Source organism: Oncorhynchus clarkii, chromosome 8 (genome assembly GCF_045791955.1).
Source record: "Oncorhynchus clarkii lewisi isolate Uvic-CL-2024 chromosome 8, UVic_Ocla_1.0, whole genome shotgun sequence".
NCBI lineage: Eukaryota > Metazoa > Chordata > Actinopteri > Salmoniformes > Salmonidae > Oncorhynchus > Oncorhynchus clarkii.
The window spans coordinates 5,487,001-5,498,385 of NC_092154.1; the positions used below are offsets into that span (position 1 = coordinate 5,487,001).

An 11,385-nucleotide genomic window follows, 5' to 3' on the forward strand; every position below is an offset into this window, starting at 1 on the left:
GACCTAGACTCTTCCTCGCTCCCTGGCTGGCAGGCATGAAATAGGACCTGGACTCTTCCTTCCTACCTGGCCAGCATGATATAGGACCTGGACACTTCCTTCCTACCTGGCCAGTATGATATATGACCTGGACTCTTCCTTCCTACGTGGCCAGCATGATATAGGACCTGGACACTTCCTTCCTACCTGGCTGGCCAGCATGATATAGGACCTGGACTCTTCCTTCCTACCTGGCTGGCCAGCATGATATAGGACCTGGACACTTCCTCCCTCCCTGGCTGGCCAGCATGATATAGGACCTAGACTCGTCCTCCCTCCCTGGCTAGCCAGCATGATATAGGACCTGGACTCTTCCTTCCTACCTGGCTGGCCAGCATGATATAGGACCTGGACTCTTCCTCCCTCCCTGGCTGGCCAGCATAATATAGGACCTAGACTCGTCCTCCCTCCCTGGCTAGCCAGCATGATATAGGACCTGGACTCTTCCTTCCTACCTGGCTGGCCACCATGATATAGGACCTGGACTCTTCCTCCCTCCCTGGCTGGCCAGCATAATATAGGACCTGGACCCTTCCTCCCTCCCTGGTTGGCCAGCATGATATAGGCCCTGGACTCTTCCTCCCTCCCTGGTTGGCCAGCATGATATAGGACCTGGACTCTTCCTTCCTACCTGGCTGGCCAGCATGATATAGGACCTGGACTCTTCCTTCCTACCTGGCCAGTATGATATATGACCTGGACACTTCCTTCCTACCTGGCCAGCATAATATAGGACCTAGACACTTCCTACCTGGCTGGCCAGCATGATATAAGACCTGGACTCTTCCTTCCTACCTGGCCAGCATGATATAGGACCTGGACACTTCCTTCCTACCTGGCCAGTATGATATATGACCTGGACTCTTCCTTCCTACGTGGCCAGCATGATATAGGACCTGGACACTTCCATTCCTAACTGGCCAGCATGATATAGGACCTGGACTCTTCCTCCCTCCCTGGCTGGCTGGCATGATATAGGCCCTGGACTTTTCCTTCCTCCCTGGCTGGCCAGCATGATATAGGACCTGGACACTTCCTTCCTACCTGGCTGACCAGCATGATATAGGACCTAGACTCTTCCTCCCTCCCTGGCTGGCCTGCATGATATAGGACCTGGATTCTTCCTTCTTACCTGGCCAGCATAATATAGGACCTAGACACTTCCTCCCTGGCTGGCCAGCATGATATAAGACATGGACACTTCCTCCCTGGCTGGCCAGCATGATATAGGACCTAGACACTTCCTCCCTGGCTGGCCAGCATGATATAGGATCTGGACACTTCTTTCCTACCTGGCTGGCCAGCATGATATAGGACCTGGACACTTCCTTCCTACCTGGCTGGCCAGCATGATATAGGACCTGGACACTTCCTTTCTACCTGGCTGGCCAGCATGATGTAGGACCAGTACTCTTCCTCCCTCCCTGGCTGGCCAGCATGATATAGGACCTGGACTCTTCCTCCCTCCCTGGCTGGCCAGCATGATATAGGACCTGGACACTTCCTTCCTACCTGGCTGGCCAGCATGATATAGGACCTAGACTCTTCCTCCCTCCCTGGCTGGCCTGCATGATATAGGACCTGGACTCTTCCTTCCTACCTGGCCAGCATAATATAGGACCTAGACATTTCCTCCCTGGCTGGCCAGCATGATATAGGACCTGGACACTTCCTCCCTGGCTGGCCAGCATGATATAGGACCTAGACACTTCCTCCCTGGCTGGCCAGCATGATATAGGAACTGGACACTTCCATTCCTACCTGGCCAGCATGATATAGGACCTGGACTCTTCCTCCCTCCCTGGCTGGCTGGCATGATATAGGCCCTGGACTTTTCCTTCCTACCTGGCTGGCCAGCATGATATAGGACCTGGACACTTCCTTCCTACCTGGCTGGCCAGCATGATATAGGACCTAGACTCTTCCTCCCTCCCTGGCTGGCCTGCATGATATAGGACCTGGATTCTTCCTTCTTACCTGGCCAGCATAATATAGGACCTAGACACTTCCTCCCTGGCTGGCCAGCATGATATAAGACATGGACACTTCCTCCCTGGCTGGCCAGCATGATATAGGACCTAGACACTTCCTCCCTGGCTGGCCAGCATGATATAGGATCTGGACACTTCCTTCCTACCTGGCTGGCCAGCATGATATAGGACCTGGACACTTCCTTCCTACCTGGCTGGCCAGCATGATATAGGACCTGGACACTTCCTTTCTACCTGGCTGGTCAGCATGATATAGGACCAGTACTCTTCCTCCCTCCCTGGCTGGCCACCATGATATAGGACCTGGACTCTTCCTCCCTCCCTGGCTGGCCAGCATGATATAGGACCTGGACACTTCCTTCCTACCTGGCTGGCCAGCATGATATAGGACCTAGACTCTTCTTCCCTCCCTGGCTGGCCTGCATGATATAGGACCTGGACTCTTCCTTCCTACCTGGCCAGCATAATATAGGACCTAGACATTTCCTCCCTGGCTGGCCAGCATGATATAGGACCTGGACACTTCCTCCCTGGCTGGCCAGCATGATATCGGACCTAGACACTTCCTCCCTGGCTGGCCAGCATGATATAGGATCTGGAAACTTCCTCCCTCCCTGGCTGGCCAGCATGATATAGGACCTGGACACGTCCTCCCTCCCTGGCTGGCCAGCATGATATAGGACCTGGACTCTTCCTCCTTAGCTGGCCAGCATGATATAGGACCTGGACTCTTCCTCTACCTGGCCAGCATGATATGGGACCTGGACTCTTCCTTCCTACCTGGCTGGCCAGCATGATTTAGGACCGGGGGTCTGGGCCTGAGATCTACCATGCCTGGCCGGCATGATTTAGCATCTGGGGTCTGGGCCTGAGAACTACCATTCCTGGCACAGGACTGGCTGGCATCACCTAGGGCCAGTAGACGTAACCTCTACCTTCTGCCCCCGGAGCAGGCTGGCACAGTGGTACTAGCACTACGACAACGGTGTGCAGTAACTTGAACCACTAGGTTGTTTTTTTTTTGCAGAAAATTATGGTTTAGGAAGATGATTAACTGTTACGAAACATCGTATCCAAGCAGGCAGAAGACCGTCGGGTAACAGTAACAGTCCAAGCGAGCGGAAGGTTTCTGTTCCACATAGGAATAAACACAACTGAGGAAGTAACTAGGTGAATGACTGGCACTACCAATGTACTGCTTCATAACAATATCAAACACATGCTGTTGTGGTAATAAATACTGTATAAACAGAAAACGCATGTTTTGGGAATTTGGGAGTCGATAGGAAAAGAAAATGTCAGATTTTAGTAAGTGATTTAACGTTTGCACCAAGAGTACTGATTGAAGTCTTTACATTGGCCTAACGTACGAAAATGGGAACATCCTCCAAAAAAAACACCAAAGAATGTTTGTTAATAACATTTACGACACAAATTATGATTTTTGTAACGTTGGGACTATAAATATTCTATAGGCACAAAACTTAGTTCTGAGATATTGAGTATTAAAGTTTTCACAGCCTTGATCTCAGAATTGTTTTGATGTGAATTCTTCTTTCATAACCCAGTAAGGTCATGACCTTAAAGGTAGCACAAGTATAGAGTATCAAAAATCCTGAGACATTTGTAAAACAGTTTTATTAGGGGGGGTGCAATCACAGGTAGATAGAACCTAATGGCTCCAAAATGTCAATCTAATACACATCTAAGTTTTAAAGAAGACTATAGCTATTTGAATACATAAATGATAGATGAATACCCTATTTAGATCAAATAGAGTCAGAACACCTTTCATAAAATGTATTACAATCATCAGAGTACTTATTGTCATCACCGAACAGTGTGTTGTTGTTTTGTTGCTTGCGTTCCATTATTGTTGGCTAGACTAGCCTAGACCATAGTTAGGAGGGAGATGGTAAAGACGTGTTCTGATTGGTTCGCCTGTATTGGTTCATGCTTGTGATTGGATTGCAGATAGCGCCATGTTCAAATGGCTTTATGCAGATATAATTTTCCAGTTTTTCATTTTTTTTCCCCCACTTAACATTAACTTTAAAAAAAAAAGTATAATTTCACAGATATATGAATTACCATCTAAAGAGCAATTATATGTAACTAATTCCTTTTTGACTAAAGATGTATAGTCCCCAAGGTCTTGTTTTGTCACAGTGTCTGACATGTTTATTTAAGATCGGTCCATTGTCTCTATCCATGATGATACAGATGATTACAAGATAAGGGGGGAAACATTGAAGGGTGCAGGATATTCAAATATTAACTGGCATTTTCCTAACTTTCCTAAATTCTCTATCATAGCACAGAAAACATACTTTTACCTATATATATATATATATTTTAAAAAAAATACAATACTGTCAGTTAAATGTAATATACTAACCTGATGTAAAAACAGAAAGGTAATGGGTATTATATCTATTTGGTCAAACTCTTAGTCTAGGAACAAATATTACACATTCCATGAAACAACACATATGCAAATTAATACATCTATTGATCTGGCCAGTAATACTAGAAACATGTGAAAATAACCTAGAAGTAATTTAACCTGGATACCTAAACAGATAGTTTCTCTATTTAAAATAACGGATACAATTCAAGACACGAGATGATACAGAAATCACAACACCAATTACAAAAAAAAGGGGAAAGTAATCTTTTCTGATAGTTTGAATTCTGACACACTTAATTCAACTTAAAATGAAACCTTGACCACTGTACTCAAAAGTCCATCCATTCAGTCGCAACATACTTGGCTCTGTTCCATCCTCCAGCTTAAAAAACAAAAGATGTGGGTGTCCTGTGGGTATTTACCCCACTATGGGGTCTCCGGTTTGGGCTTGGCCAGGTTGGCCCTGACCCTGGCCTGGTCCACAGCATCCAGAAGGTTCTTCCCATCCATGGCCAGGTTGTGTGCTGCAGTCAGCATCTGTTTCTTACACTCTTCCTTCAGAGAGGTGATGGCGTTCTGCTGGGCCAGACGCATCTTACTGATCAACTCTGACATGTCGTTGTTCAACAGCTTCTGGGTCCCCTCGATCTGACCAGGGGGAAAGAGGGGGAGGAGAGAAGGGAGAGAGGGAGTTGGGAAGAGGAGATTAGGGAATAATTCGTCAACTCTGACATGTCATTGTTCAAATTGACCAGGGGGACATATGAGAGAGGAGGAGAGGAGAGGACAGAAGAGTGGATGAGATAGATATTATACGACAGTCTAGACGCTGGTCTGTTTTCTGCTTAATAATATGATATATAATTACTCTTACCTCTGTCCTAATGGACTTATGGAGGGTCGGCAGAATATCATCCACACTGCGTATCAGACTCCTTAAGGTCAGCCCTACAGACTGGAGAGAGAGAAGACCATTGACCTTCATAACGCAGCTGTATATATAGCTTATAGCTACTGCATTACTACTATCATACAGTGTTTGAAGTCAGCAGCTCCATGTCTTACCTTGATGACGGTGATGTACTCCTCCGGCTGTAGTGTGTTCACATCGTTCTTCAGCTGCACCACCACCTGGACCAGCTCCATCACCGCCTGGTACACCTTATCATCTGAACGGTCTAGCTCTGCAGTGGGGCGGGCCTGGGCTGTAGGGACGACCTGGGCTGTAGGGCCGGCCTGGGTCGTAGGGCCGGCCTGGGTCGTAGGGGCGGCCTGGGCCGTAGGGGCGGCCTGGGCTGTAGGGGCGGCCTGGGCTTTAGGGGCGGCCTGGGCTTTTGGGCCGGTGAGATGCAGGGGCTTGTCTGGGGGGGCTGGTTTTCAGAGTGGAGAGTAGGATGAGAGAACAAGAATAAAAGGGGAGGGGGGATGAGAGAACAGGAATAAAAGGGGAGCGGATGAGAGAGCAAGAATAAAAGGAGAGGGGATGAGAGAGCAAGAATAAAAGGAGAGGGGATGAGAGAACAGGAATGAAAGGGGAGAGGGGATGAGAGAACAGGAATGAAAGGGGAGAGGGGATGAGAGAACAGGAATGAAAGGGGAGAGGGATGAGAGAACAGGAATAAAAGGGGAGCGGATGAGAGAGCAAGAATAAAAGGAGAGGGGATGAGAGAGCAAGAATAAAAGGAGAGGGGATGAGAGAAGAGGAATAAGAGGGGATGAGAGAACAGCAATAAAAGGGGAGAGGGGATGAGAGAACAGGAATAAAAGGGGAGCGGATGAGAGAGCAAGAATAAAAGGAGAGGGGATGAGAGAGCAAGAATAAAAGGAGAGGGGATGAGAGAACAGGAATGAAAGGGGAGAGGGGATGAGAGAACAGGAATGAAAGGGGAGAGGGGATGAGAGAACAGGAATGAAAGGGGAGAGGGATGAGAGAACAGGAATAAAAGGGGAGAGGGGATGAGAGAACAGGAATAAAAGGGGAGAGGGGATGAGAGAACAAGAATGAAAGGGGATGAGAGAACAGGAATGAAAGGGGAGAGTGGATGAGAGAACAGGAATAAAAGGGGAGAGGGGATGAGAGAACAGGAATGAAAGGGGAGAGGGGATGAGAGAACAGGAATGAAAGGGGAGAGGGGATGAGAGAACAGGAATAAAAGGGGAGAGGGGATGAGAGAACAGGAATGAAAGGGGAGAGTGGATGAGAGAACAGGAATGAAAGGGGAGAGGGGATGAGAGAACAGGAATAAGAGGGGATGAGAGAAGGAGAGAAGCTAAAAGCTGTGTCTTTTAGACATACACTTGATACCACCAGATATTCTATTTCTAGGATATTCTTAGTCAAGGTTTATCACTCACCATGTTCAGTCTCTGGTTCTGGTAACTGCAGACAGAGAGAAAAATAAGATTATAGGACAATGACTATATTGACCTGATAAAGAAAGATGGCACCGCAGTGGATAGTGGCCGTCTGACGGGCTCCTGGCCAATTCTGCTATTTTTTGCATTTTTTTTTATGCTGATCGTAACTTTTTTTTGCATAATGTCTCTGCCATCATTTCCTAATGACCAAAACATTGCTGTTCCGATGTCCAGAAGCTATCAGTAAACTCAATTTGGATGAAAATGTCTACATCGACAAGTCAGGAGCTCTGGATGTTCTGCTTACTCAGGACCCAGGCCCTAATCGCCGGGACTTGAAAGAGGAAGCGGCTGCTGGCAGGCGAGGCGGCATCCTGACGAGACTACGTCGGCGAGCAAATAGACGCCATTTCCCTCTGTTCTATTGGTGAACGTTCAGTCACTGGAGAAAAAACTGGATGAGCTCCTTTCGAGACTATCCTATCAACCTTTAAAAAAAAAACTGTAACTCTCTTATGTAATTTGTATGAGTCGTGCCTGAACGAGGATATGGATAGCATACATCTTGTTGGGTTTTCTACGCAGAGTCAAAACTTGGACGGCAGACTCGAGTACGATGAGGGGAAGAGCTGGTGTGTGATCTCTAATGTTATTAAGGAAGTCTCAAGTTTTTGGCTCGCCTGTATTAGAATACCTGACGATAAACTGTAGACCACACTATCTGCCAAGAGAGTTTATCTATATTTTTTTTGTAGCAGTCTATTTACCACCACAAACCGATGTGGGTACTAAGACCGCTCTCAACGAGGTGTAAAGGGTCATGGCGCCATAAAGCAAACAAGAACATTCACATCCAGAGGCGGCGTTTCTAGTGGCCAGGGATTTTAATGCAGGGAAAATGTCATCTGTTTTACCAACTCTGACCAAAACAGCGTGTCACCTATGAAACATGTCACCTATGAAACATGTCACCTGTGAAATATGACACCTGTGAAACTAGAGGCGACAAAACTCTAGATCACTTTTACTAAACACACAGAAACACATGCAAGGTCCTCCCTTGCCATCCCTTTGACAAATCAGATCATGGCCCTATCATCCTACTTCCTGCTTACAAGCAAAAAACTCAAACAGGAAGTATCAGTGACATGCTCAATACACAAGTGGTCTGATGAAGCGGATACTAAACTACAGGACTGTTTTGCTAGCAAAGACTGGAATATGTTCCAGGATTCATCCGATGGCATTGAGGAGTACACCACATCAGTTACCGGCTTCATAAATAAGTGCATCGACGACGACGTCGTCTCCACAGTGACCGTACGTACATACCCCAACCAGAAGCCATGGATTACAGGCAACATCCACACTGAGCTAAAGGCTAAAGCTGCCACTTTCAAGGAGCAGGACTCTAACCTGAAGTTAGAGTGATGTTAGTGGACCAGAGGAAAAAGAGGACCGACCACTTTCAATGAGCTGGACGATTATAAGAAATCCTGCTATGACCTCCGATGCGCCATCAAACAGGCAAAGAGTCAATACAGGACTAAGATCAAATCTTATTATGTCGCCTCTGATGCTCAGTGGATGTGGCAGGGCTTGGAAACTATCACGTATTACAAAGGGAAGCCCAGCCGCGAGCTGCCAAGCAATGCAGGCCTACCAGATTAGTTAAATGTCTTCAATGCTCATTTCGAGGCAAACAACACTGAACCATCCATGAGAGTACCAGCTGTTCCAAACGACTGTTCTGGAACTGTTGTATGATCTTGCTGTCCATAGCCAATGTAAGACCTTAAAAAAGGTTAACATGCGTAAAGGCCAAGGGGCCAGACGGAATACCAGAATGCGTACTCAGACTCTTTACTCTTTTTAACCTATCCCTGATTGAGTCTGTAATACCAACTTGTTTCAAGCTGACCACCATGCCCAAGAACACCAAGGTAACCTGTCTAAATGACTATCAGTAGCACTCACATCTATAGACATAAAATGCTTTGAAAGGCTGGTCATGGCTCATATCAACACCATCATCCCAAAAGCCCTGAACCCACTTCCAATTTACATACCGCCCCAACAAATCCACAGAGAATAGAATCTCTATTGCACTCCACACTGCCCTCACCCACGTGGAGAAAAGGAACACTTATGTAAGAATGCTGTTCATTGACTACAGATCAGCATTCAACACCATAGTCCCCTCCAAGCTCATCACCAAGCTCAGGACCCTGGGACTGAACACCTCCCTATGTAACTGGATCCTGGACTTTCTGCCGGGCCGCCACCACCAGGCATACAACACATCCCCCTCGCTGACCATCAACACGGCGGCCCATCAGCGGTGGTGCTTAGTCCCCTCCTGTACTCACTGTTCACCCATGACTGCATGGCCGAACACGACTCCAACACCATCATCAAGTTTGCTGATGACATGATGATGGGAGGACTGATCTCGATAAGGCAGCCTATAGGGAGGTGGTCAGAGACTTGGCAGTGTGACACCAGGATGAGACAATTATATTTATTTTTAATATGGACCCGAACGGGTCCACCCATTACGAAAAGGCCTGTGGAAAAACAGACCCAAACAGACCCATGCCGGTTCAGATCTGAGAGACCCGTTCTGATCTGAGAGACCCGTTCTGACCTGAGAGACCCGTTCTGACCTGAGAGACCCGTTCAGACCTGAGAGACCCGTTCAGATCTGAGAGACCCGTTCTGACCTGAGAGACCCGTTCTGACCTGAGAGACCCGTTCTGACCTGAGAGACCCGTTCTGATCTGAGAGACCTGTTCTGATCTGAGAGACGCGTTCTGATCTGAGAGACCCGTTCTGATCTGAGAGACCCGTTCTGATCTTAGAAACCCGTTCAGCTCTGAGAGACCGTTCAAATCTGAGCGACCCGTTCAGATCTGAGAGACCGTTCAAATCTGAGCGACCCGTTCAGATCTGAGAGACCCGTTCTGAGAGACCCGTTCTGATCAGAGAGACCTGTTCAGCTTCGAGAGTCAAAAGGGAAGAGAAAGAAACCTCTGACTGGGTGCTGCAGCGCCATCAATAAACACGCGATATTGGCCAAACGATTCACCTCACGGTTCAGCTGTCTGAGATTTAAGCACAAATGCATCAAGGCATTGCATGAATATAGGCCGGTAGACCTAGGCATCCGCCGTATGCTATTAATATTAAATAAATCTAAAGTAAGAGAAGCTTAGGCCTAGCCCTAAAGAAACCGTGACAACGACAGAACCCTTATTTAACCAGGCAAGAACAAATTATTTTTTACAACGACGGGGAACCGTGGGTTAACTGCCTTGTTCAGGGGGCAGAACAACAGATTTTGACCTTGTTCTCGACACACATTTATTTTTCCCTTGTCATACTGGGTACTACTGCTATACCGAGACCAAATTAGAAGGAGGCTAATTCGTTAATCTTCGATCAGAGGTTACGTTTTATAGAGATAAGCGTTATATTGTCAAGTTAAAGGAGTAACTCTACAGGTAGATCTACATTCGTCCTCACCTCAAGTTCAACTGTTGGAATACGTTGGAGCACCGCCTTCATTGAGCTGCAGTAGCCAAGCCTAATAATAGCTACAGCACATCAATAATTCACAAAAGATGATTTATTTTGCTATTACCCTAATAAAGTCAAGTCATTGTTTATAGAGAAAATACCAACAGTTGATCACAGCGCATTCGGAAAGTATTCAGCCTTTTCCACATTTTGTTACGTTACAGCCTCTAAAACGATTCAATACATGTTTTTCTCATCAATTTATACAAAATACCCCATAACGACAAAGCCCCAAATACCCCATAACGACAAAGCCCCAAATACCCCATAACGACAAAGCCCCAAATACCCCATAACGACAAAGCCCCAAATACCCCATAACGACAAAACGAAAACTAGTTTCAGAAATACTTTATTTGCATAAGTATTCAGAACCTTTTGCTATGAGACTCGAAATGGAGCTCATGTGCATCCTGTTTTCGATTGATCATCTTTGAGATGTTTCTACAACTTGATTGGAGTCCACCTGTGGTAAATTCAATTGATTGGACATGATTTTGAAAAGGCACACACCTGTCTATATAAGGTCCCACAGTTGACAGTGCATGTCAGAGTAAAAACCAAGCCATGAGATTGAAGGGGCGAAGGTTGACCTCTCAACAGGACAACGACCCTAAGCACAAAGCCAAGACAATGCTGGAGTGGCTTCAGGACAAGTCTCTGAATGTCTTTGAGTGGCCCAGCTAGCGCTCAAATTTGAACCCGATCCAACATCTCTGGAGAGACCTGAAAATAACTGTGCAGCAACTCTCCCCATCAAACCTGACAGAGTTTGAGAGGATCTGCAGAGAAGAATGGGAGGAAATCCCCAAATACAGGTGTGCCAAGCTTGTAGCATCCTAACCAAGAAGACTAAATGCTGTAATCGCTACCAAAAGATCTTCAACAAAGTACTGATTAAAATGTCTGAATACTTATGTAAATGTGATATCAGTTTTTTATTTGTAATACATTTGCAAGAATTTCAAAAAATCTGTTTTTGCTTCGTCATTATGGGGTATTTTGTGT

The 11,385-nt window shown here is 46.5% G+C and overlaps 1 protein-coding gene across 1 annotated transcript in view; it reads right to left on the reverse strand.

Annotated features, from left to right (window-relative positions):
- Positions 1-4,389: 4,389 nt before the first annotated feature.
- Positions 4,390-11,385, reverse strand: part of LOC139414886 (protein-tyrosine kinase 2-beta-like) — a 72,491-nt gene continuing 65,495 nt past the window's right edge. Inside the window, exons 25-28 of the mRNA XM_071162483.1 lie at positions 6,796-6,820; positions 5,506-5,810; positions 5,315-5,395; positions 4,390-5,088 (exon numbers count right to left, since the gene is read on the reverse strand). Of these exons, the coding sequence (XP_071018584.1) occupies positions 4,867-5,088; positions 5,315-5,395; positions 5,506-5,810; positions 6,796-6,820 (633 nt within the window). The 3' untranslated portion in view covers positions 4,390-4,866. The remainder of the gene's footprint in view (positions 5,089-5,314; positions 5,396-5,505; positions 5,811-6,795; positions 6,821-11,385) is intronic.